The sequence below is a fragment of the Gavia stellata genome, chromosome 17 (assembly GCF_030936135.1).
Source record: "Gavia stellata isolate bGavSte3 chromosome 17, bGavSte3.hap2, whole genome shotgun sequence".
Lineage (NCBI taxonomy): Eukaryota > Metazoa > Chordata > Aves > Gaviiformes > Gaviidae > Gavia > Gavia stellata.
This window is the reverse complement of record NC_082610.1, coordinates 976,160-1,001,263: the sequence shown is the minus strand read 5'-3', so window position 1 is coordinate 1,001,263 and position 25,104 is coordinate 976,160. Positions and strand designations below refer to the sequence as shown.

Genomic DNA, 25,104 nt, shown 5'->3' with positions numbered 1-25,104 from the left:
GGGTTAAAGGCGCCTTTCCCAAGGTGGGAGCTGGCTGAAAGAGAGGAGGAAAGCAGTCACGCAAGGAAAACGGTGCTGGCTTGAGAGGGGCTGGCTTCTCACGCATTGCCGTGTAACCCTGTCATCTATCTTGTCAGGGGCCAGCCCTCCTGTCAGCATTAATCCGCGGCGATGGTGGATTAATCTCCTCTCCCTCCCAGGGGCGAGACAGCGGCGGGGGGAGCTGGTCCCTCGCCAAGCAGCCTGCGCTGCCCTGCCTCGCGCTCGCCCAGAAACGACAGCCAGTTGATGGAGAGCGGTGATTATTTCCCCGTTACGCATGCCAGAGGGGACTCTCATTTCGGCACCCTTCTTCTCGCTGGCAGGACACTCGCCCTCTCTCCGCCAGCACGCAAACACCCCTTGGATAGCTTTTAATTACAGAAAAAGAAAGGCCGTCAGCCCCTGCGTGGCAATCCTGGGTGCGCTGGCACTGTCTTCTTTGAGCAGGACTTTTAGGACCGGTTTATTAAGTGATAGAGAAACAAATTAATTCCCTTGGAAGCCTACGGCCGCTGGAGGAGAGGGCTGTTGCACCCAGCCTTGCAGGAGACGTGCAGACCCTTTCAGGACTATTTCAACACCATTTCCAGAGTCTGAACCCAGCTGGTTTGTAGAAGTCTGGATCCAAGGGATGAGCTATCTCCAGCCTTCGCACAGTTGCTCCGTTACCGCTGCCCTCTCAGGGCCGGGACTAAGCTTCCAGCTCTTCCTAAGACCTGTTTTTCCTCCCAGACAGAGCCCTCCTTTCACCAGAACCCAAAAAACCTTGAATTCCTGCTAGAGACGAGGGCGAGAGTCAAGTGATACGGAGGCTTAACCTTCCTGCCTATAAGCCCAGCCCTTGCCGTTCCTGTATCTCCTCTTGTCTCTGCCAGCCTGTAAGATTTGAAAGGTTTCTGCCTTCTCCCCTTGGGCACGAGCACCGGCAGAGCCATGCGCGTCCCGGTACCCTGTCGCTCTTGCATCGTGCCGAAGTTCCAGCTGCATAAGCGGGGTGTTTCGGCTCCCCCTGCATCGAGCACGGGCAGGTTTGCAGATTTATCCACCAGAATTCAGCATTTGTGCTACTGACGCAGAGGAAAGTTCCTCAGAATGAACGGGACAGAGGGTAATGGTGGACCCCTGACCTGCGGCTGCTGGGCCATGAGATGTCTTCGGCGTTGTGTCCCCCCACCCCTTCTTGAGTTGTTTTTGAGGCTGAACGTGTGGCAGCAGACACCCACAGTAACAATTCCCGGACTCAGACACACGTCTCCCTTTGCGCCAGTTCTTGATCGGGGCAAATCCCACGTCAGCTTCCCCCCCACAGGAGTGTTTCCAGCACCTCTGAAATCCAGGTCTCCCCATCTTCCAGCCAGCTGCGCTGCTGGCGAGTTGGTCTTTGACAATGCAATATTCTCCATCCCATTTTTTTCTGAAACCATATATAATGGGCTAACCCCACAAATTCGAAGCCCTAGGCAGCTCTGAATGCAGCGCAGGCAATGTCGTAGCATCCAGCTGGGTCACAAGCTCACGTACACGCTTTAGATAGAGTTTGAATGGATTTGAATAGAGTTATGAGCTCCACGGTGTAATTATCTGCTGCATGAGAAGCCACTGCCCTTTTCTTGGCCCGTACCTGCCGCCTTCACGAGCTCATCTTCTGCAAGCTGTGACCTTCACAAGCTCCTCTCTCCCTTGCTCTCACCAACGCGAAGCCCGCGGCTCTCACCGGCAGCAGCTGACGAAGCCTCCCGAGGACTGAACTCATTACACCTTCAAGAAGACCTCAAAGGTCCCCAAAAGACACCTCCAAGAAGCTCGCAGCGAACGCGTGGGTCCCCAGCACGATCCTCTGCCAGCTCTGAGGCGCCGCGTAGGCTTTACGCAACAGCAGCTGGCACCATGCGAGGGCTGTCGGAATAACCCTCCAGAAGCAGGAGAAGGAGGAACCGAACCAAAAATACCCTTAATATGGGCAAAGCGCTTGTGGGGGGATAGGGCCAGGGCAAAAACGCCGCAGGGGAGTCTCGCTAAGGAAGGCTGGGGCTTAAGAGAAGGTGGGGATGCTGCCCTGGGTCCCTGCCTGAGCCTCGTCTGCCGTGTCCACGACTTCTGCATTATATAGATATTCACTTTGGATGAAATTTTGGCTGCCTCAATAACGAAAGGGCCTCCTCTCGCCTTCAGCGGGGAAGAAACATCCCGCATTGCTTTTTTAATGGATGTGTCAGGCCAAAGTGGCTTGAGTCCAGCGAGAGGGTAACAGACGGCTTTCATTCCTTGCTGCTCCAACTTTGCATGAACCCAAGCTGCCTGGAAATAGCGTGTTGGCTTCTTAACATCCAAGCGCTCCTTCTGGTAAAGCTCAGCCAGCGGCAGCCTCCGGGAGGGATGTGGTGCCTTGGCATCGGCTTCCCTCCCTCCGCTGCCTTTCCCACGAGAGCAGGGAGACCGAGTTTACCATTACCAGGACCTCGTCTTGAAGCAGGTTTATTAATCTATGGCTTTGCAGGTTGCAAAAGCCCAATTTTAAAGGTGGCTAAAGCTCAGCCTGGTCCAATCATCAGGGTACAACAACCGCAGGTCCTCGCCGTAGCGTCCCTCCCCTGCCAACACCCCCGTACCTTTCATGGGCTCAAGAAAATGCTTCGGGCCATACCTGCGCTGTTGGTCCTCCGTACTCCTTAAATGTCGGCTGCGTTTTGTGCTGCTGCTGCAGCAGAATATCCGTACAAGATGGGGCTGGAGGACTTGGGGAATATTATCCACCCGGTTACACGGTTCAGTTGGGATCCCAGCTGGGTGACAGAGCTGGATGCAGTGGGGGAGAGGGGAGAGAGGAGGGGGAAAAAAAGAACCAAACCAAAAATCAACATAAGAGACTCCAGGCACCGCAGGATCAGGGCTTGGCTGCCCCTTCTGCTACCGCAGCTCCTCTGGGGCTGCTGGCAAAGCCCGTGGAGGCCAACCACCTCCCCTCGACCGGGGCAGGACTCCCACCGGAGCTCTGGGAGGTTAAAGCAGCCGCACGGCTTTCGGGAGCTTCCCCCTGGCATGCACTGCTGCAGAAGCACTGCAACCCCACCGGTGTGGGCACAGGGGACACAGCGGTGAGCATCCCTCGAGCCCCCTCTCAAACATCTCAGAGTGATGCTGACCTCTTTACAACCCGCTTTACATCCACGGAGCCACTGACCGGCGTCCCTTTTGGGCAAATCTCACCTGATTTTTCAGCTGAATTACCCGGAGGGAAGCGATGGGGAGAGCTGCATCTCTGCCCGCTTCCCAGGAGAGCCCAACCCGGTGCTCTCTGCCCCCTCCGACGTCTCCTCCAAGTCACCCTCAAAAGCCCGCGAGGGACGCGCCACTCATTCAAACCCAACATTAACAGATTTGGTTACTCAAAGCAAATCATTTCCCAACACCTCCGGGGTGGTTTGAGCATCCCTTTGCTCGAGGCTTTGCTCCCAGCTTCACCGGCTGCTTTCCCAGCTCCCCGGTGTGCGGGTTTAATTATTTCTTAAGTGATTACTGTCATTAAGATTTACAAGAACGTGTCTACTCTCCTTGGGTTAGTAAATCTAAAAGCCCAATTTATTGCAGAGATTTACACTGGGGAAGCAGAACGATGAACTGAGCCTGAGGCTTGCACTTTTGGGGAGTAAATGATGGGGAGAAAAAAAGAAAAAGCCTCTCCGCACGCTTTTACAGCCCTTAGCAGGACGACTGCTGCCAAGCAGTGCACCATTTATTCTGAAATAAAGTTGAAAAACCATTAAAGAAAGCCCGGGTGAGGGGCTGCGCCCCGGGTCCCCCCCGAAAGCTGCCCAGGGGTGCTCTGCAAGCCCAGACGCCACAATGATGCCCAGGAGAGGCTCCGCCTGCCAAATCAGGTGTATTTTCCCTATTATTTTACGTTGCGGTTGGACACCGGCAGGCTCTTTATAACCACGCAGGATGAAAATCCCCTCCAGAGCCATTTAAAATCAGACCAGATAACATGTAAGCCAATCAAGGAGAGGAAATGAGATGTTACAACAGATTTATTTTTCTAAATGTGTTTTTAATTTAAAAAAGAAACCCTCTCCTCCCTTCTGACGCTGTGTTTTTTTAGGCATTTAATTGGTGTGTGTTCACTTTCCTGGTCAGGGCTCGCAGGCGGCCGTCAGCCCAAGGGGCTCGCTTCGGTTTGGGGCTTGGGGGTTGGTTGTTTTCTTTTTTTTTTTTCTTCTTTGATTGCTTTCCTGACCATCTCCTGTATTCGTTTTTCTATTTATCTTGTCCTCGATCCAAAGCTCACTGCTGGCAGTGGGAATCTACAAAGTCTGAGCTCAGCCAATGTCGACTCCAGTTTTTCATACCCCAGGCAGCGCCTGTTTTCTGTGTTTATGAAAAATATGTTTAGAAATTGATGTTTATGAAAATACCGATGCATTCATTTGCAAGCAGGGCAGTGCAGGACGGACGACCAGGAAGGCGAAAGAGGGGCCGGGTTTTACTGCTGCAATAAAACCAACAGCACCGGCTCCCCTTCAGCACCCCCATATCGTGGGGACCACACCAAAAAGGCCACAACTGAGTTATTAAATTAATGGGAAAACCGTACAGGTGTGTCCAGCGCTGGGGTCGGTGGGATTCATCTCACCAGCACCGGGTGCTTAAGCGGGGGGGGGGTCTGGTCCAGGTTAAGCAGCTAAATTGCAGCTACAGACAGTGGATGTGAAAGTGGGATTAATATCTCGTCGGTGATGCAGAATGGAAGAACATCTTCTTTGTCCTTAAGGAGAACCCTCAATTAGCAAAAGTGAGGGGGGGGAAAAAGCAATATAGTCTATAAAAGCCAACATGGTTGAAGAGGAGGTGCCGGACCAGCCGAGGTGGGAATCGCCCCGGAGGGAGCACTGCGCTCTGTGGCTGTACGCAGCGCAGCGCAGACACCAGCTGCGATTAACAGCAATAACCCATTTTTTTTTTAAGAACCGGACCAGCTCCGGCCACCCCAAGCAGCAGAAGAGGGGTTCAAACCCAACCCTACAGCCGGAGGGCTGCCCTGAGCCCGGTGGGGAGCTGGGGGCCAGCATCTCTACCACCCCTTGGGCTTCAGCCCCTCAGCGTATGCCTAATCCCGGGTTTTTTCCCCTGCAAATAAGGTTTTCAAGCAGCAGGAACCGGGATTTCATCTCCTTCAGCCCTCAGCCAAAGCACTGCCGAGGTGCTCCCAGCACTGCACGCTGTCCCCGGCTTTCAGCCACCTCAGTGGCGTGTCCTGCCAAGGAAGAGCCCCAGGATTTAATGCTTTCACTGACATTGTTGGTTTTCTGAAAGATAATTCCCTGGCTATGCTGGAATGCAAATTTCAAATACATTTAGAGTGATATGAGACTCTTGGTTACTTGGGCTGAATTTGTCTCTTGGATCCTTTTGGAAGAGACTCACCCTCTCTCGTGTCCGTTGACAATTTTAACCTAAAAAAACCCCAAACCCAAATAAAAAAAAAAATTCAAGTAAATAAAATAAAATATAAAATAAAAAAAAATCTAAAAGTACTATTATTGATGGTCATGATTATTATTACCTGTATTCTCATATTAATAATTAATGAATTTATTATCCTTATTCTCTTGCCTGTCACCCCACGGGCCACTCCAAGTGAAAACCATTTTGATTCCATGGCCATCTCTGCGCGGTCCCTCTTTTCCTTCTCAGGCTCCGCTTTGCTGGAGCCGAGCGGTTCCTCCCATTCTCCCCACAGATTCCCTACACCCACTCCGGGGTTTGCTGCAGGTGAAAAAAAAAAAAAACACCATCTGCGATTTTTTTTTAATTTCTCTTCAGAGCAAGAAGTTTTCAGGACTATCTGCGGGGCTTTGCCGCCGCCTCCCGTCCCACCTCCCACCACCACGCCGCTCGGAATTCTGCCAGACCCAAACCTGAGGCTTTCGATGCTGTAACAGCAAGGCCGGCTCACCCCACACGCCGAAACGAGCCGTATTCCCCGGCAAAGAGCACAGCAGGTCGGTTCCCCACCCCGGAGCAGCAGTGCTCAGCAATATTTCTGCCCCCCCCATCAAAATTCCCCCAGCATGCTCAGATTTTTTTTAGTTTATATATTATATTTTTTGTATTTCTGTATTTATATATTTATATTTCTGCATTTATCTATTTACAGTTATGTATTTATATATTTATAGTCATGTATGTGGTTTGGTATTCATGTATTTCTGTATTTATATGTTTATATGCCAATAATTGTGCAGGTGAGCAGCGAGGATGGGTTTAGTGGGGCCGAGGCAGCCCCGAAGGCTCCCCTCGCTGCCGAGCAGGGAATCGGAGCCGGGTTTTCAAACCGATCTGCAGTGCAGGGCCCGAGATGAGAAAAAAATATATATATAGTTGTGGAGAGTTATACCATAACCATTTTCAGACTAACCGCTGCTCATCGGCACAATGATTTATCTATCTATATAAATACGTACATATAAATGCGTAAATACGCAACAAAACAAACGTTTTCCAAATAGAATGGGCGACGCTGAGCTGGCCGAGCCCCCCAAGAGCCCCCGGCCCCTTTCTCCCCCCTCGCCCCGGGAGAGCGGCTCCCTGCCCCCCGAGCAGCTCTGCCGCCCCGGGGAGGGTGGGCAGGGGGGCGGCCGGGAGCTGCTCTCCAGCCCCGAAACCCGCACGGGGGAGAGGAACCACCTCTGCGGGAGACTTCTCCTTTTCCTTTCCAAATAGCTTCCTTAATTATTAATAGCTTAACTATTGATAGCTTAACTAATGAGCAATAGCTTAATTTCAGTAGCTTAATTATATATTTCCGCTCTTGCAGAGACGGGACACTTACCAAAACCCAAAGCTTTCAACCTCGATTGATTTATCTGACACTTTAGGCTGTTTGAGCCCAGCCTGGGAATCCTGCTGGGAAAAGCTTTCCTGCTGCTGCCGCTGACCCTCCCTGAGCTGGAAATCCCCTCCTCCTTCCACTGCCCACCCAAAAAAAGAGGAATAACCCAAAAAAGGGGACTAAGGAGCCAAAACCACCACGGTTGCATCAAGCAATTCCCCGGTTTCCCATGGTGTGGGATTTTTTTTTTTCTCCTCTTAATTTTCTTTTCCACATGCCCAGCGATGCTACATCCCCTGGGGCCGGGATACAGGTCAAGGCCCCGAGGCGGCGACGGGACTCGAAGGGCAGATCCCATTTCAGCCCCGGACGCGGAGGCTGAGCCCCCTCACGTTGACTTAAACCCCCCGAGACACAAACACCCCGATGCCGTCGCTGCCGGCATCCCGCCGCCTTCCCGGCATCTTCGCCTGGATGGTACCCAGCCGTGCCGCTCTCTCCGGGCGCCGGCACGTGCGCTCCGGCAGCAACACTTCCTCCGCCGCTCGCACGTGGACCGTGGGACCAATTTTTTTTCCTCTCGGGAGCTTTTTAGGAAAATAAAGCCAAAAAAGCAAAACTTAAAAACCCAAACCTGCTGAATTGCCCTGAAAAAGGGCTGTTTGGGGAGAGGTGGCACAGGCTAAAATGGTCATCGGGGTAGCAGAGTTACGCTGAAAATGGTTATGGTATTGCTCTATAGAACTGATTTTTTATTGTTACTACTATTATTATTATATTATATTACCATGATATTTCCCATTTCACCCTATTCATGCAGACTTAATTTTCCTTCACCCCAGCAAATAGGACTTATTGCTCTGCTGTCACTAACGTACCTTTACAGCGAAGCCTTTGCAGCGCCAGGACCCCTCGACATCGCCCGGGGGGGGACAGCCCCGAAGTCAGTCCATGCGTGCGCCGCGCAGATCCCACACGCTGCAAACTTCAGCGTTTTAAACTTCAGGGAATGCCGGCGGGAATCACAGCCTAACCTCATGCGACGCTGGAAAACAAAGTCTCCTGTTAGAGGAGACCAAAAGTTGCCGCTTAATCTAATCCAGCATTATTGTTTTGCACGCCTATAACTAGGCGGAAATCAATGGTGTTTTTCCCCGGGAAGGTTTTGCCGGTGCAGCCGGTGCTGGGCTCCCTCCGTCCAGCGGAAACCCTGTGTGACGTGAAGTTTAATTCCTGAAAAATGAGACTTGACAACAGGCGCGACGACGGCTGTGACGTTACAGCGTGTAAAACCGCACGTGAGCTCCGCGGCTGAGCCATAAACCTCGAGGCTGCAGAAAAGCTGCCGGAGGGAAGGAGGGGGCACACTCCTCTCCTCACTCCAGCCCCAGCGCAGGCACTTGGGCTGCTCCGCACCGCACCGTCTCGCTGCCAGCCCGGCTGCTTGGGATGCGCTGCTGCGCACCTCGCCGCTACACCGATGCGCTGCAGCTTGCATGTGCCTGAGATCGCTTGGGATCCGCCAGGAAAATGCCTATTCCCCACCACTGAGCTGCCACGCAACCTACAGAAATCCCAATTTTCACAGGAAAAGGCGGCAATTACAAAAAAAAAAAATCCCTCTTGGAATGACAAACGCACTGCTGCGTAATCAACGCCACAAGAAATATCCGAAGGCCCCTGTCATGAGACGACCCGGGCGTCACCCGCTGCCTTCGCGCGGCGTGGGCAAACACGCTTTGTTATTCCCCGGCCGTCCCGGGGCACCCCAGGGTGGGGGGTTTGGCTTCCCACGTCCTCCGGGAACACGAGTGCATAAGAGCGAGTTATCCCTCCGTGGCCACACTCCAGCTAAACCACGTGCGATCCGCGGTGTTCGCCCGCTGCAGGACTTGCTGAGTGGGGACTCGGCCGGCGCCGGTGCCCGCCGGGAATCCCTGTTGGCATCCAACCCAGGAAAGCTCCTCTTCACCCCCCCTTACTCTAACTAAGCTGAGGAGCAGCAACTCTAACCCACCACCAGACGACCACGCAACTGCTACAGCCGTAATACTGGACCACACACACTCTGCTCTCTTTTTTTCATTCCCACCAATACCAACATCCCTTTTTTTAGAAGAAATCCACTTTTCCTTTCGGGGGCATCACCAGCACCCGGCTTCGCTCCATCCTACCGGCCCCGAGGGGATGCGATGGCGGCTGTGCCAGGGATGCTGTTCCCCCCGGCAGACAGCCCAGCCGAAGCCGGAGCAGCTTCTGGAGGTGGCAGGCAGGAGCCAGATGCTCGGCAGGAAGGTGACGCGTCCCCAGCGTGACAGCAAGCACAGAAACCCCTGCGGCACCGCGTTTATTCCCCTGCTTGGCTCAGCAGGACCTTCTTCAGCGTCCCGGGGGAACATCACTGAGCAGTGCACACGAAGGGGGATGCACAAGAAAAAATGCCGCCTCTTCTGATGGAAATAACCCTCTTTATCGCTTTTCAGGCACTCGCAGCGAGCTGTTTGACAGCAGCAGGCGTGACTGCTTCACAGGTGGGGGCCCGGAGAAAAGGGGACGGAGAGATTTTGGCCTGCCCGCTAACGCAGCAAACCCGAAACGCGGCCGCGCATCCCCGCATCCCACCCCGGCCGGTACCCGCAGCCTCACCTCTGACACCCAGGCCCAGGTGAGGCTCAGGACGAGGCGCCGGTCAGGACCAAGGGCCGGTCAGGATCAGTCGACATCCAGCGCCAGATTCGCAAAAACCCGCCCGGAGCCCAAATTCCACCGAAAAGCCGCAGCGCGGGGCCGGGCTCGCAAAAACCGCGAGTGCCGAGGGGCCCTCTGCAGCCCGGGGGGGGGGAGGAAAAGGGGGGGAGCTTGGTGGGGAGACGGGCCATTGAGCATCCCCGGCTCTATTCCCCCGAGCGGGTTTTGGGAGGGTGGCAGGTCTATTTTTTTTTTTGGGGGGGATAGGTCATTATACAAATTCCCCCCCCGATAAATCTTGGCTGCCGATCACCTCTCCACACTGCCACAGCGGAGCTCGCAGCCGGGCTGAAAACGCAGCACACCCCCCGCCCCTGTTCTCGCCCCTTCCCCCCCCGCGGCTCTGCCCGCCTGCGTGCGCCCCGTCGGGGACCGCTCCCCCCGCAGCACCGGGCGGGCTCTGCCCGTCCCCCTCCGGAGCTGGGGGCGGCCGGGCCGCGCCGGGGGAGGGGAGAGGCTCGTCCCCCTCGGAGGCGGCTATAAAGCGGCTCCCGCCCGCGGTCCCCGGGCAGAGCGGCCGCAGCCATGAGCGCTGCGGGGAGCCCCGACGGGGCGGCCGCGGGGCCGGCGCTGCTGCCGCCGCTGCTGCTGCTCGGCGCCCTCCTGCTGCTGGCCGGGGCCCACCGCCGCACCGGCACCAAGCGCCGGCTCTCGGGCAGCCGGAGCCCCCCGGGACCCTTCGCTTGGCCGCTGGTGGGCAACGTGCTGCAGCTGGGCCGCCTGCCCCACTTGGCTTTCGGGCGGATGGCGTGCCGCTACGGCGCCGTCTTCCAGCTGCGGCTGGGCTGCCGGCGGGTGGTGGTGCTCAACGGCGAGGCGGTCATCCGGCGGGCGTTGGTGGGCTTGGGCACCCGCTTCGCCGGCCGCCCTGATTTCCCATCCTTCGAGCTGGTGTCCGGAGGGCGTAGCGTGGCTTTTGGGTCCTGCTCGCCCCGTTGGAGGGCTCGCCGGCGCCTGGCCCATGCCGCCCTGCGCGCCCGCTCAACAGCGGCTGAGGTGGAGCGGCACGTGGCGGCTGAGGCGGGGGACCTTGTGCGTCTCTTCCTGCGGCGCAGCCAGGCCGGCACCTACTTCGAGCCCTCCCCGCTCTTGGTGGTGGCCAATGCCAACGTCCTCTGTGCCCTCTGCTTTGGCCGCCGCTACAGCCACACCGACGGCGAGTTCACGGCACTGCTGGGCCGTAACGACCGCTTCGGACAGACGGTGGGGGCGGGCAGCATGGTGGACGTGCTGCCCTGGCTCCTGCACTTCCCCAACCCCGTGCGCCGCATCTTCCACGACTTCCAAGCCCTCAACCAGGAGCTGCACGGCTTCGTGCGCGCCAAGGTGGCGCAGCACCGCCAGAGCTTCGACCCGCATGCCCTCCGTGATGTCAGTGACGTCATGATCGCTGCCGTGGAGCGCGGCGACAGGGCCCCCGAGGGGCTGGGACCCGAGGACGTGGATGGCGCCATGACCGACATCTTTGGTGCGGGGCAGGACACCACATCCACGGCGCTCTCATGGGTCCTCCTGCTGCTGCTGAAGCACCCGCAGCTCCAGCGGGACCTCCAGGCCGAGCTGGACCAGGTGGTGGGACGCTCCCGGTTGCCCACGGCTGAGGACCGGCCCCACCTGCCCCTCCTGGAGGCCTTCATCTATGAGACGCTGCGCTACAGCAGCTTCGTGCCCATCACCATCCCGCATGCTACCACGGATGATGTGGAGCTCGAGGGCTTCCACATCCCCAAGGGCACCGTGGTCTTCATCAACCAGTGGTCCGTTAACCACGACTGCAGCAAGTGGCCCAACCCGCAACGCTTCGACCCCGCGCGCTTCTTGGATGCGCAGCAGCGCCTGGACCGTGACCGGGCTGGCAGTGTCATGATCTTCTCAGCTGGCCAACGGCGCTGCATCGGTGAGCAGCTCTCCAAGCTCCAGCTCTTCCTCTTCACTGCCATCCTTCTCCACCAGTGCTCCTTCCACTCCAACCCAGCGGAGCACCTCACCATGGACTGCGTCCACGGGCTGGCGCTGAAGCCGCGGCCCTTCACCGTCACCGTGCGGCAGAGGCACCCTGCGCTCATCCAGCCCTGAGCGTCTGCTGGGGGTGGGTGGTGGGTCCCATCTGTGCTGCACCCCCTTGGTTTGGAGCTGGCAGGGCTGGGGCGTGTGGGGCTTTGCCCGCAGGTGGGTCTTGCCGCGGCACATCCCTGCCCATTTGTAGGGTGAAGGGCAGTGAGCCCCCGCAGCAATAAACGCCTTTGACACGGGACCTGGCTCCACTTGTTTTCTCCGGGGGGGTGGTGGCTGGAAGCATCATTCACGCCCGAGCCCCTGTCCTGCATCCCCCTGAGCTCTCCCACCCCAAAATGGGTCAAAACCCACCTCCCCATGGGGACCTGCTTGCCAGGACCAGACCCCCCTTCGCCTCAGGGTGCAGCAAGGAGTCATTTGCTTCACCTACGGCAGCAGAAGGCTGGAGGAGGACATTTGGGGGGGATGTACTTCCCCATGTCAAGGAAAGCCACACGGGAGCTAAGGTAGCCTGGGGGGGTCTTGTTGATGGAGCTTAAGAAGCGTTTAAGGACCAGTTGCTGGGGGGTCGGAGGATGGTCCCATCAGTTTGAAGCCAGGAGCAAGTCTCCCTGCTCCGCTTTGGGTGTGGAAGGAGGTTTGGGAGGGTTTTGGCGGGGGACTTTCTCACCCCCTTTCCCACCAGACCCCACTGCTGGCTTGGGGCGTGGGGTGGAGGGACACCTCCCTGGGGGTAGAGCAACCAAGGGGAAGGTATTTCTCCTCTACAAGCCTCTGCTTGAAGCGGAAAGAGGCTTTGGGCACCCCAAAGTAGGCTCTGACAGTGCGCATTGAGTCTCTCTGCTGAAATGGGGCATAGCCCTTCTCCAAAATCGACTTTTTCTCCCCCCAAATTCAGCTCCTGAATCTGGCAGCGAGACCTGCAGCTGTAAGGAAATCCCCTTTTCTTGGGGACAAGGCCCTTGTGCACGAAGTAAATCCATCCCTGCCGGGTAGCCGTTACTGCCTCGCACGCCCCCGCTGCCGTCACACGGCCGTACCGCATCACTGAGCTGCTAAAGCTGATAAACCTTAGCAAATTTCTAACGTCTGACCGAAGCTTTATGTGGTCCCCAAAAGGGAGGACAGAAACAGCCATAGAAGCTAAATCTGTGCCTATCTCAGTAGCACCAGCTTGGGGCCACCCCGAGGAGCTTCCGAGGATGGCACAAATCCCCTCCTAACGACAAGAATTTACCAATAGCGAATTGATCGCCTTCAGAGGCTTCAGCAGTCCCTAAGGCTGGATTTATGTCTCCTTGGGGGGGGGGAAGGTGGCAGAAACAAGTTTCCACCTGCCTGTGCTGGTGTTCACTCTCATCGGGAAAATGCTGGTCCTAAAAGCCTGTAATGCCCAAGAGTCGGTTGTTCTGGTCGCAGCTGCCTTTCACCTCTTGACTTCGTTTTCATTTGGCCCGTTGAAACGCTGCCCCAGTAACGTGCTGCGCTACGGCATGTGTTCATACCCGCTCGCCAGCTCTTGGTGTATTACTAATGGCGCAAACACACAACGTAAATCCTCACCCACCACGTGAATAGCACGAGCCCGGTTTGAAACACCTCCAAAGCAGAGCTCAGAAATGAAGTCCTGGTCGTGCCCTGCTGAGAATCAGGGCTGGGGGTCCCAATGCCGCCGCGGTGCCCCCGGGGGTGCCCTGCCCATGGCTGCTGCCGCGGGCTGTTAGGATCGCTGAGCGCAGCAACAGCTCCGTGGTACCAAGGTTTGAAAGCAAGCGCAAGTTTTCCCCTCCTCTTTAGACACACGTCTGTGAAATATCCCTTGAGATGTAAGACAGAAACCAGCAGTTAGCTCAGCATCTTTTACTGCCTGCACAGAGTTTTGCCACCGACGGTCAGCTCCAGCTTTTATGGTCCGGCTGGAGACCCTCTGTCCGACAGCAGCACCCTCTGGAGATGCCGCACCGCAGGCTCCTGCGCTCCTTGACCAGCGGCCAGCCTCCCCGCCCGGGGCCGCAGGCTCATTCTTCATTCAACCTTATTTTATGGGTAACAGAGGAATGAGTATGGGAACAGCCCCGGGGCCTCAGCCCTCCTCTTTAAGCCATCTCAGAGCAGGAGGACACTTTCAGGTCCGTCTCACACCGCAGTGCTGCCGGTGGCACCGGTATGACCATGGCACCCATGGTCAACAGAAGCAACACACCCACCGCAACCCCATGGGACCCGGCCCCAAGTGAAGGCAGCAGCAGCCGCTCGAGTTGAAACCTCAAGCTGAGATTGAGAGCCCTCGGGCTCTCTGTAAACCCACCTGCACAGCGATCACCTTTTGCTCCCCCTTCTTGGCCCTCACCCACCAAAAACACAGGCAAGGTCGCTGCTGCTCATCAGGAAGACTGTTGGATGCTGATAAATATCGCTTGGTTTTTCCTTGTCCTTACATTATTCTCTACTCGCCCGCAGATGACACGGAGCCCGACACAAACGCTGTCTGCAGGCCACCCTCGGCCATTCAAACTCAACATCCCCGTACTCTTCACCCCAGGAAGGCCAAGGAGGAGGAAAAGGCACTGGGCTGAACGAAGAGCACCGTGACTCGCTTCCACGCTTCGCCCCACGCTACGGCAGAGCCCGTGGTGCCGCCTGCCCGGTGTGCAGCACAGCTCAACGGCTGCGGGAGCGTCCCGCCCCGCTTCCCAAGCCCCGCTTCCCCGGCCAGCTTGCCTCTGTAGCTCCAGTTCCTACCCTGTCCATAAGGCATTTAAAGTTGGGACTCTTCAAGCCCAAATCGTGAAGATTTAGGTGTAGGCGTTTGCTACGGCACCGAAATGCTGCCGCCCAGGAGGTCGCGGCAGTGGCGTGCAAAGCGTACGGCCGCAGCTCTGCTTTCCAGGGCGGGGGGGAGGAATCTGCTTCCAGCACTTACTTGAATGATTTTGCAATACTTTGACCACCTCATTTCTCATGCTTAAGGAGAGACGCTGCCAGGAAATATGATGGGGCTTTTTTAATATGGAAGCGGGATGTTGGGAAACGTGTTGTGTATTTACAGTCCCCCGTGTCCAAACTCATTCCCGCTCCTTGTCCGCGATGACAGCCGTCTTTGCACGCAGGCAGGTACTGTGCCGCTCCCAAGGCAGCTTCTGAACCACCGGAACGCTGGGATACGCTCTCTGTTATTAAGCAAAAGACACACAAGAGACCTGGCTGCAGAGCTAAGCCTTTACTAAGAAGAAAAGCCATCAGTCCATCATTAATCTTGCCTTCAAAACAATTCACTACACGTATGTAAGCAACCCAGCACAGGGAGCCTAGACAAATCTCAGACCCTCTTCTGCTTTTCATAAACAACTTAATTATTAAAACCTGATCCAAAAGGCCTTTAACTTCTACATCGCAGTCAAGCTGACATCGGGCCAGTAAATAAGAAGCCGACTTTTGTTATGGGACACATTTATACTGATGGGACTCTCCAGACACGGGGGACAATCCTGTATTATCTTGTCTGCCTTCAGTATTGAGCCCTTCTCAGATTTTTACTTCAGAGAGAGCAAAAATTAAATACATCTTATGAAGAGAACTAAATCTCTGGCTACTGAAGTTACCGAGATCATGTTTTCATGCCCGATACTGCTACGGCTGCCTGTACGTGCAAAACCAGAAGCACGGTGGGTCTATAGCAAGCTGTAATTGTGTTCAACCTTATTCCCCCCTCCCTCCTCCCCGATTTTAACCTCAATTTCCCTTCACAGTGAAAATATTTCCCTAAGGTCAGCTTCTCCTCTGATTTTACTATGTGCTTTGCATACAATACTCAAATATTAGCCAGGTCAATTTATGTAAATTAAAAGACGACAGCAAGCCTGGTGCTTGCAATCCCCCCACTTCAGGTTATCTCTCAAACCAAGCAGGGTCTGTGCAGGTCAGGTTTTGCCAGGGAATTTCCAAGGAATTACAAGTGTCATTGAACCAAAGAAATCTGGGTTTAGCAGAAATAAGCCAGGGCGGGAGTCGGAATGACTGCCCCGTTCCTAGGAGGAAGCGATGTTGACATTTCTATTCCAATACTGAGTCAGAAGTTTCCCAGCACATGGGAGAGGTGGTCACAGCTCTGGTATGCTCGTTTTATTGGAAACCAACTACAAAACTGAATTTGCCTGCTTTCAAATCCCTCTTTCTGCACAGGCACCCCTGGCCCAAGCCTGAGGGTCAATGCCGACCGCCTCTCTGAGATGTCCAAGTTGCTTACAGCCATTTTCCCAACAGTGCTCTAAGCCACCACTCCCTCGAGCGCCAAGTTATCGCTCAAGTATTGGGGAATGTCCCTCTTAAAAGTCCTTCAGAAACTTCTGACAGTCCAAGAGTCAGAGGTTTACGCTCAACGAGAGGGTACCTACACGTCCGTGCCTGACTCGGTGTCCTCGGAGTGTCACACCTTCGGCCCAGCCAAAGACCTGCCTGTGCCACAGGTCTCATCCTGCCCAACCCCGTCTTCTGCTCCGGGGCTCCTCTTCTCCCCAGAGCGGCGGACCTTGGCCGGATGCCCCTTGTATCGGCTCCGGCTCCTTTTCTTAGGCAAGTCGCAATTCCCTGTAAGGTGATGCAGTGCACTAGAGGATGCGGCAATTTCACCCTGAGGAGGAAATAAAAGAGATTACAGAGAAGTTGCACACTGAAGACAGCCCTAATTCTGCACCAGGGAAAGACGAAGCTGTCCCAGCGATGCTTGGTGGTGCTCAGGCCACCTTCTGCGAGAGGACTTCTCCCACGCTTGCGATTGCTGCTGACTCCCACGTCCTTCTCTCAAGGATGGGGATATTGGGTCTGCAATGCGCTAACGTGCAAGTAATTTAACACAACCAAAATCACTCCCACCTATTCCCTTGGGCAGCCTAAACCTTGTTTCCCACTTCACTTCTTCCTTTGTGTGACTACTGTACGCGAAGTCCCTGACTAAGCGAATTTTGAGGAACACCGAAGCACAGTCGGTGTTATCATTCACTCTCTCTGCAAAGTGATGTGAAATAGAGTGAGCTGAACATCAGGCAGTCTACAGCACCCAGAACCAACGCCAGACACAGCCTGCGAGCCCCTTGTTTGGGGGTTTTGTTCCGGGGAAGCCTTTAGGATCACAGAGGTTGAACGCAGAATACTCGCACCGGGTCACAACTGATTATCCACCTTTATTTAAAAACAACTTCCCTTGGTGTACATCGTTTGCCACAAAGCGTGACTGGATTACTTCGGTGCATTTTAAAAACATAAGCAGTGGTTGTATCGACATACAAAATCTGCTACAGGTATAGCCCACATTATTATAAACAGCAATAGAGAAACAATAACGTTGTACGTTACTTTCCCACAATTTCCCATTGCGTTTGGCACAGCCACCGTGCACACAACTACAATGATTTATGCCAAAGATCTCCAGCTGGTTGCCGGGTTTCTTCACCTACACATGTATTGGCATAAAAAGCAAGAGAGCAACACAGGTAGCTTTAAGCAGGATCCCCTTCTCCTTATTTATAAATACTTTATTTCAAACAGAACAGCACAGTGAGGATAAATTAAACAGCTTCAGTTATTCTTTAGTATCACAATTTAACCACAGGTAGGTAAGTTTTAAAATTAAGACAAGAATACCTCCAGGAAATTATTCTCTCACCCTGGGCGAAGTCCAGAAGAACTTATCTGGATGGGAATGGGACAGAGAGTCTCTCTACCAAAATTGTACCAGGCAAATTAATTTCTTGTGGTCCTGGAACGTATACAGTGCAGGCACCTCCGAGAAATTCACATTGCACTCTGGGATTAGGCTGCAAAGTATGTGCAAATTTCAAAAAGGCTCGATTTCCACGTTGTCCGAGAGCTACTGAAGTGCATCCTCCCCCTGCAAGCGGGAGGAACGGCGTCCCCTTCCCAGCACGCGGCACAGCCAGAGCCTAACAGAGACTGCACATTTTATTGCTAAAAAAAAATAAACTCCAAGCATTGCTGACTGGGAAGTGTTTTAGTTACACAGCCTTGCCTTATCTCCACATCAACCCCCAAGCTATGCTATTAGAATTAAATTATGTTAATTAGTCACATTCTTCTTATTCACAACAAGCCAGGAAAAGGGAAAACCAAAGCGAAAAAGGTTCTTTTGATCGTTATGTCATAACTTCCTGGAGATCAGACTGAAAACAGCAAAATACAGCTTTTATCTGCACTTGAAAGGATCTGCGAGTCCTGTCATCGCCTTTCATCCTCGTCTTAGAGATGCATTAATTAGGCTCCAGCAGATAGAGCAGACAGGGAAAAGTAAGGTGCTAGACACAAGCCCCCACCCCAGCTCTCCAGGCAGGAGCTGGGCCACCGCAGGAAATCTTTCCTGTGTGAGAACCAGAGTAACAGACCTCTCAACTTCAGATCCCCCAAGAAAGGGACGAGACCACACACACAAAGGATACGTGGGAACGAAACGCCAGACCCTGCTCTTTTAAGCCAAAAATGAAGCCTATTTTTTAAAAAAAACCCACAAAAGTGAGGCAGGCAATCAAATGCACGGAAAGCTCAAAGCCTTCACCGATGGTCCGAAACAGAATAAAGGAGAGTCGAAAGGTTGCACCCGTGTGAAACCCTCCGAGAACGAACACCAAAGGAGAACGACCATCATTTAATCACCACCTTCTCCTCCAGGGAAGCAGCTTATTTTTACTCCAAGACAGAAAAGGTCCTGGTCACAGCCCAACACGCCCCACGGCTGCACCTCATGCCTTCTGCCCCCCAGAAGAAAATGACTTCAGCTTCCGTCGGTAAGAAAAACAAGGTTCCTGGTATCGGCTTCCAAACGGGCTGCTTGGTCTGTAACCCAAAGCCGTGTTTTTACAGCACGCTTTCGTGAGGAGTTTCAACAGAGGCTGCTTGTCTGGAGAGGTGCTGCCACCCGACACGGCACCTTGGCAGTTAACAAATCACCCAAGCGCTTTCCTGGCGCATCTCCCCCTTACGGACTTCACGAGGATAAGTGGGATGACACACTCAAGCCGAAGCCGGTGCAGAATCCCAAGCGGCAGATGAACGGAACAGCAAATCGGCATTTTTCCCTCAAGCCCACAACCCCTTGTTGTTTTGAAACAGACACCCCCAAACAAATCAAAGGAGAATTTAAATCTGTGGAAACACAGAGTGCAAGTCGCCTCCCGAAAATACCTAATCCAGACACCCCTCTGAACAGTTTCTGTTTTGACAAGTTAAACCACAGGTGAAGGCTTGAAGGAGTCTGCAAGTAAGTCAGGCTGTGGACTCCTGGGAGTGTAAGTATTTCCTTTTCACGCTCTTCCTATCACCTACGCTGAAACCATTTACTTTTGGAAGGCAGCAACGTTTAAGCAACACACAGAACAGCAAACATCACTGATTAATGCCACCCTGGGACTTGCCGGCAGGGAAAGGCAATGCAAGTACAGTGAATTACACGACTGTTTTGAGAGCTGTTACCATTTCTCTCCAGAAGAAAGCCCTGCAAATCCTCCACAAAAGAATCAAGTTGCTGATCGTCATCTTTTGGATATCACTGCTGAGGATTTCCCAACATGGCTTAAGCAAACAAAAAGAAAATAGCTGAAAAACTTGTGCAATTATTTAAAGATTGGACGTTTAGGAGAAGAAAATGGTCATCCACTGGGAAATACTCAAAACAAGAGATTCACACCAAGTAAAAAAAGGCAGCTTCATCACTCCACCGAAGAACTGAAAGAAGAGCGTACGTTAAGTATAAAAAAGCCCCACAGCTGCAGATCAAGCGCCCGCTCATGGTGAGGGGAGCTCTGCACAAAAAGACAGGGATCAACTTTAGCCTGTCAGGATTCAGTTCCCCATCTATAAGTATCAAATTTTATCGCAAATAAAGGTAATTGCACGCTTGCCTGGATCTCATGAGATGAGTTCAGCACCAAAATTTTAGAGAGTTTAATTTGGGGGGCAGGGGAAAGAAGCTTAAAAGTGCCAAATCTATAAAATGGGAAGTTTTTAAGCTCGAGTTTGCTACACATTTCCCCTTCAGTGTCATTTTCACAAAGTAAAAACCCCATCAGTTTAACACACACATGGAAGGGACTGAAAAGGTGATTAAGAAATGTTTTACTCTTGCACTTTTTTACTTTACACTTGACAAACACTTTACACCATGGCAAGGCGTAACAAATGTTAAAAAGTAAGCGGCCGGTTAGCTGCCAGCTGAAATTTGAAGGGATATCAAGAAAGCCTTGCTAAATATTTGGGGAAATTTTTGAACGCGGTTTTTGCTTCGCCATTTGCGTCAGTGTACAGCAGAGTTTGCTTTTTCTGTTTGGTTCCCAGAAGCTGTTGGAGAGTGTCAGTTGTCAGCTTCACCTCCTCGGCGTCGCCTAACGAGGCAAGAAGAACTGGTAGAAGAACATTACAGGGCAGCATCGGCTTTGCCACAGAATATTCCTGTTCCTGTAACCAGTGTTGCATTGATTAATAACTACTTTCCAAACTGTTTTTACATCTAAACCATAGCAGCGTAGTTTAGAGGGACCCAAGTTTTCAATCTCATGTGAGTGAAGGGAGTAACGCCACTGGGAGGAAGTCCTGAAGTTTAAAATCTCAGTACTCACTTCTCTGACAAAAGCAACGCGCATCTTAAAAATAAAGTTTGTATTGTGAAGGGAACCTCCTCGGTCCCCTGGCAATAACTCACCGCAGCGAGCAGTGCTGGTTTCCCCTCCGTGAAACACCAGTCAGGTAGCTGAGGCATAGTTGGAATGGACCAACAAGAGCGTGTTTTGGACACCACCATCAATTTTCTCACAGCAAGGAAGAAAGGGCTGACAACTCGCTTATTTTAAGTCATTCTTGTCATCGTTTTTTAGATTGTCTTTTCTTAAGTCACAGTTTCAGGGCCCATTGGAATCAAGCGGCGGAGGGCAGTGAGAACATCCGCTGCCTCCAGCGCATCACGCTGGTAAAAATCAGCGGCACGCTGACCGCCGAGCACAGTGGCTCGAAATTTTATCTCACTTAAACGTCTATGAAAGGCATGTAATCAGTTATTTCAACTGATTCAATTAATACACATTATTATGGAAAAGAGAAAACAGTTAATCTGAAAAAAAATTTGGCTGAAGACTTTCTCAGGAATCAGCTGAGAGAGCTCACCAGCAAGCGGGCCTGAAGTCCAGGCTCTTAGATAGGTAGAGTCTGTGATATAAATAGGTATGCGTGTATATAAATATGTATCTGTCTGTGTGTATATTTTTATATCACAAAGTATATGTATCTCACATATATCTATGAGAGAGATATATATAATCACAAATATTTTTATATCACAAATTCTACCTATGCACCCCCCCCCCATTTTTAGGAATTTGACATTTTTTAAGAATTTTAAAATCAAACATATGCAGTGCTGTAAGAAGGAAAATAATACAAAATTTTATCCGATTAAATCCCACCAAGATCTTCTCCTGGATGTGCTGATGAGACTGCTGTGTGTTTTTTCCTGCAAACTCTTGTGGCTTATCCATGAAGTGCAATCAAAGTTCTCAGGATCATGAAACCCCTTTAACTGGAATTTTACTGTCTGTGCAGTATCAAGTGGAATGAGCCTGTATATATTTATTCTTCCCAGACTGACTGCATCTCTTCAAGTTCTCTCTCACTTTCTGCATCCTGGAAATGCAATAAAAGAACAGATAAATATACAGCCTAACTGAAACAATTAAAAAAGAGAATTTCCCTTTTCTTCTCCAACCCCATACCAGGTTTTAAGTATACCCCCAGCCCTACATTTTCCCTCCTAATGCTTTTTTTTTTATTCCCCTGTACCTCCTCGATGCTACTGTCTCTGAAGACTATATAAGTTTTCCAAGTATCAAAGAGAGTTTCCCTTATATTTCTTTTTGAGAGAATAGAACTGACAACCAAAACAGCAGAATTCAAACCTCTGCTCCCCCGCTGACTTTCATAGACTGGATAAATGCCTTTGGTTTTCCTTCTCAACATGATGGAAGTTATTTGATTGATGATGAGAACTAACATTTGCAAAGACTTAACAAAGCCACTTAAGCATTGGCTTCCTTATTCAACTCCCACTTTAAATTTCAGAGCAGGAGAGAGAATTAACTGTTCGTGACTGTTCTGCCTGTAACTCTCTCCTGGTCTTTTCTGAAAATATCAATGCTTTTCTGATTAAACTCTTATGCTTCCAATGCATACATTTCTAAAAAATCCTCTTTCTATTGCTCAGACATACCATTCTAACTCTGTCTAGGGAGACTGCCAACCAGCGTGCGGTGAGGAAGCTCCTCACCAGGCAGAGCTAGGATATTTCGCTCTGCAAGAAGGGAATAAGCCCTGCTCCGTGCCCTGGCTTCCCCAGATTTGGCGGCGGCCAAGCGGTTTATGCAGTGCTGGACAGTGCCCTGCAGGTGGTAGCACAGGCAAGCCAGCTCCTTGCCAGATGGGTCGCCAAGATCTCTCCCGTTCTTGTGCTTTGAATCTCCGCACAATACTTCTGCTACGGCAACCTAAAAACTAATTATGGCCTTGCAACCGGAGTGGCATGAAAATGCTGCGTATTTCTACAATTCTGCCTTACACCCAGAATGTTTATTCTGTCAGACTAAGGCTGAAGCTGTAAGACCTGGAGGACCTTGCTTACGTTACTTCGCTTGCATTTTTCATGATAATGCAAAGAACATCAGATCAATATTAAAAGCTGATGTGTTTTTATCCAGTTCCTAACTGGCAGTAATTTGAGGGCACCTTCTACACAGTTTCTGCTTAACAGGAAAAGTGCAAGGGAAAAGGGAAGTGCGAAAGAGCTCCCAGCTGGGGAACACTGCCACATGGCAGTTTCTAAAATGCAGTACAGTCTGCTCTCCAAAACCCTGTGAAAGTAATAAAAGAGCTGAAATAGCCTACATATTAAAAAATACATACTGGGCAGCACTCACAAACTTCTGAATGGCTCAGCACAATCAGCTCCAGCCTGGGGGAGCTTAGGAGCTAACTTGGCACCAAGAGAGGTAAATAAATGTTGGCTGCTCCTCCAAAGCTACACAGGTAATTAGAAGAGGTAATACAGTGCTCCAGCCCCAGGAGAACCACTCCGCTTAAGTGGCCCCATCTGAATTGAGCTGGCCAGGCATAATAGTGCCCAAACGAATAAACCTTCTCCAAAAACGGGATACTGGGAAGTGTACTGCAGTTGCTCAGCAGTTCTGCAGATACTCTGGTTTATGAGCTGCAGTGCTGAGTATGTGCAGGGCGTTCAAATGTGTCTATAACCCAACCCTGGAAGTAGCACAGTATTTGTGTGGTGGTGTGCTGGACTTCTAAGCCTGTATCAGACGTACTCTCAACTTCTTAATATTTTTCATTACTTTGCTGAATTGCTTCAGGCATTCGGATAACAGGTCCCAAGAGAAGAAAAGAGTTCACAGTAAGGAACAAAATACTTTAAAACCTGGGCTTACAAGCCAGAACATCTTTTAGAAACGAATTTTGTCTCTGTAACCATTTTATCTCTGCTCATCATCAATATGTGCTTACTAAGACTGCTACCTCTTTTGTATTAACTGGCAGCTCTGAAGCAAGATTCGTCCAGAGAACAGCTGCAGAGTTGTTCCCCAGGTCCCTGTAACACTGTGAAGAAAAAATGACAACGTGAGAAGAGTTAAACGGGAAAAAAATAGGCAGCAAATGTAACTGAGCAATTATGAACCCTGGCAACTGATAAAAAGAGCTATTTCTACCTCTGAACTATTTGCACTGTATAGTTTCAGGCTTCTGGCATTTCCTGCAGTATCCTTCATTCAGAAAGCATTGTAATCACCATCAGATTATGAAATACTAGATTTTCTTTTTTGTTTGGTTTTTGTTTGTTGTTTTGGGCAAGGAGATTGGTTTTTTAGCTGGAGATTTTAAGGTGTCCCTGAGATTTTCACCATTTTCCAAGCTCTATTTTTATTTCCACTTAGCCACTACTCCTCACACCGCTTTCACCATAAAACCTCTATACCGAGAGCACATCATCTTAGGAAGCTTACATTCCCTAGGCTGTTAAAAATGAGGTTCAGCTGCAAGCACTGTAACAACACTGTAACTAATATTTACAGGTCTCTCAGGTCTCACATTAGGTATGAAATATTCTTCATCGTGAACTCTTCTCCAACAGCAGAGAAACAGTCATGCCTCCATGTAACGGGAAGGTTTTTGGTGCCTAGAGAGTCATGGAGGCATTTGGGGACTATTAAATAAGCATGGTAGAAAGAAGTGGTTGATAAAAAAACCCCATCAGCGATGCAGTTAATCATTGTAACTGCCATAAAAAGCCAACATTCATTTAGGATAAGGACAACAGTTAAACTCCTGCAGGGCTATTACTTCAAGCTCTGAAATGTCACTGCACAGTATGTGCATGTGTGTATTTTGGTGATTTTACTGCATCTTGGGATAGTTCTGAAAGAGAACTATCTGTTCTGGTGTGAGTGCTGCCAAACTTCTGCATCTGGTGAATTCAGAATAGATAGAGTCATGGACATCCTTGAAGCCTTTAAAAACCCTGTGTCCCTGCATATCAGTCAAAAATACCAAAGATGACTATAAAACACAACTCTTTCTTTGAAGTTTGACCGATCAGAGCACTATCTCCTTCAAAATAATTAGATACCAATTGCACTTTTAAATTTTGTGATTAAGGATGTGATCCAAAGTGGCAGAGCCTGGGATTAGGAAAAAAAAACCAATCCAAACCCCAAATCAAACAGATACAAGTAGTCCTATTAACTTCTATGCTAATTTGTGTTTGCAGAGCATTTCTGAAGCTCAGTCACATCTGCCAGACATGTGGTGAACTATTAGTCCAATAAAAACCTATCAGTTCATGTAGATTGCACACAATGAAACTAAATTTTTACATCAACTCTGTAAATCTATTCAGATTAAGACTTGCAAGGATTTGCTGCTGCAACTTCACTGGAAATAAGTTCCAAGTCTTCCATTCTTTACTCTATACAAGACATTTAGGGGTGATTTTGAGTTTCCATGAATGCTGGCTATATTTAAAAGCAGAGAGAGAAGCAATTAAGGGCATGTTCATCATGGTACATAAGCAGCCAGAAACAAAAGCCTAGCTGATTTATGAACACGTAGCTGATTTTATCCGATAGACTCATGACTAAATACACAGAGTGAGCTGCAATATATCAAAGACAAAATCTAGCTGGTGTGAACGCTACTACACCTCTTGCTGGGTTTTCCTCCTGTGCTATCACCTTCAGTTTCCTTTAATGAGATGCTGCTTGTGAAATAAATTCTGCACCCAGGTTCCAGTAATAATGTACTCCAGACCAAGCAGATCCTACAACTTGCACGCTACCCTGATAAAATTCACATTCTTTGGGACATTGGGAATTCAGGAATTTCACAGAGAATGACTACAGCTACTCTTTGCTACG

General features: G+C 51.2%; 2 protein-coding genes across 2 annotated transcripts in view; one reads left to right on the top strand and one right to left on the bottom strand.

The window, feature by feature from the left end:
• The first annotated feature begins 9,063 nt into the window (after positions 1-9,063).
• On the top strand, positions 9,064-11,695 carry LOC132318506 (cytochrome P450 1B1-like). Its single transcript, XM_059826068.1, has 3 exons — positions 9,064-9,166; positions 9,355-9,536; positions 10,262-11,695. The coding sequence occupies exons 1-3, from the start codon at positions 9,064-9,066 to the stop codon at positions 11,693-11,695; spliced, it is 1,719 nt and encodes a 572-aa protein (XP_059682051.1).
• Positions 11,696-19,034: 7,339 nt separating this feature from the next.
• RMDN3 (regulator of microtubule dynamics 3) overlaps positions 19,035-25,104 on the bottom strand; it is a 42,436-nt gene continuing 36,366 nt past the window's right edge. The window contains exons 11-12 of the mRNA XM_059825923.1: positions 23,210-23,290; positions 19,035-21,313 (exon numbers count right to left, since the gene is read on the bottom strand). Coding sequence (XP_059681906.1) covers positions 21,260-21,313; positions 23,210-23,290 — 135 coding nt within the window. The 3' untranslated portion in view covers positions 19,035-21,259. The remainder of the gene's footprint in view (positions 21,314-23,209; positions 23,291-25,104) is intronic.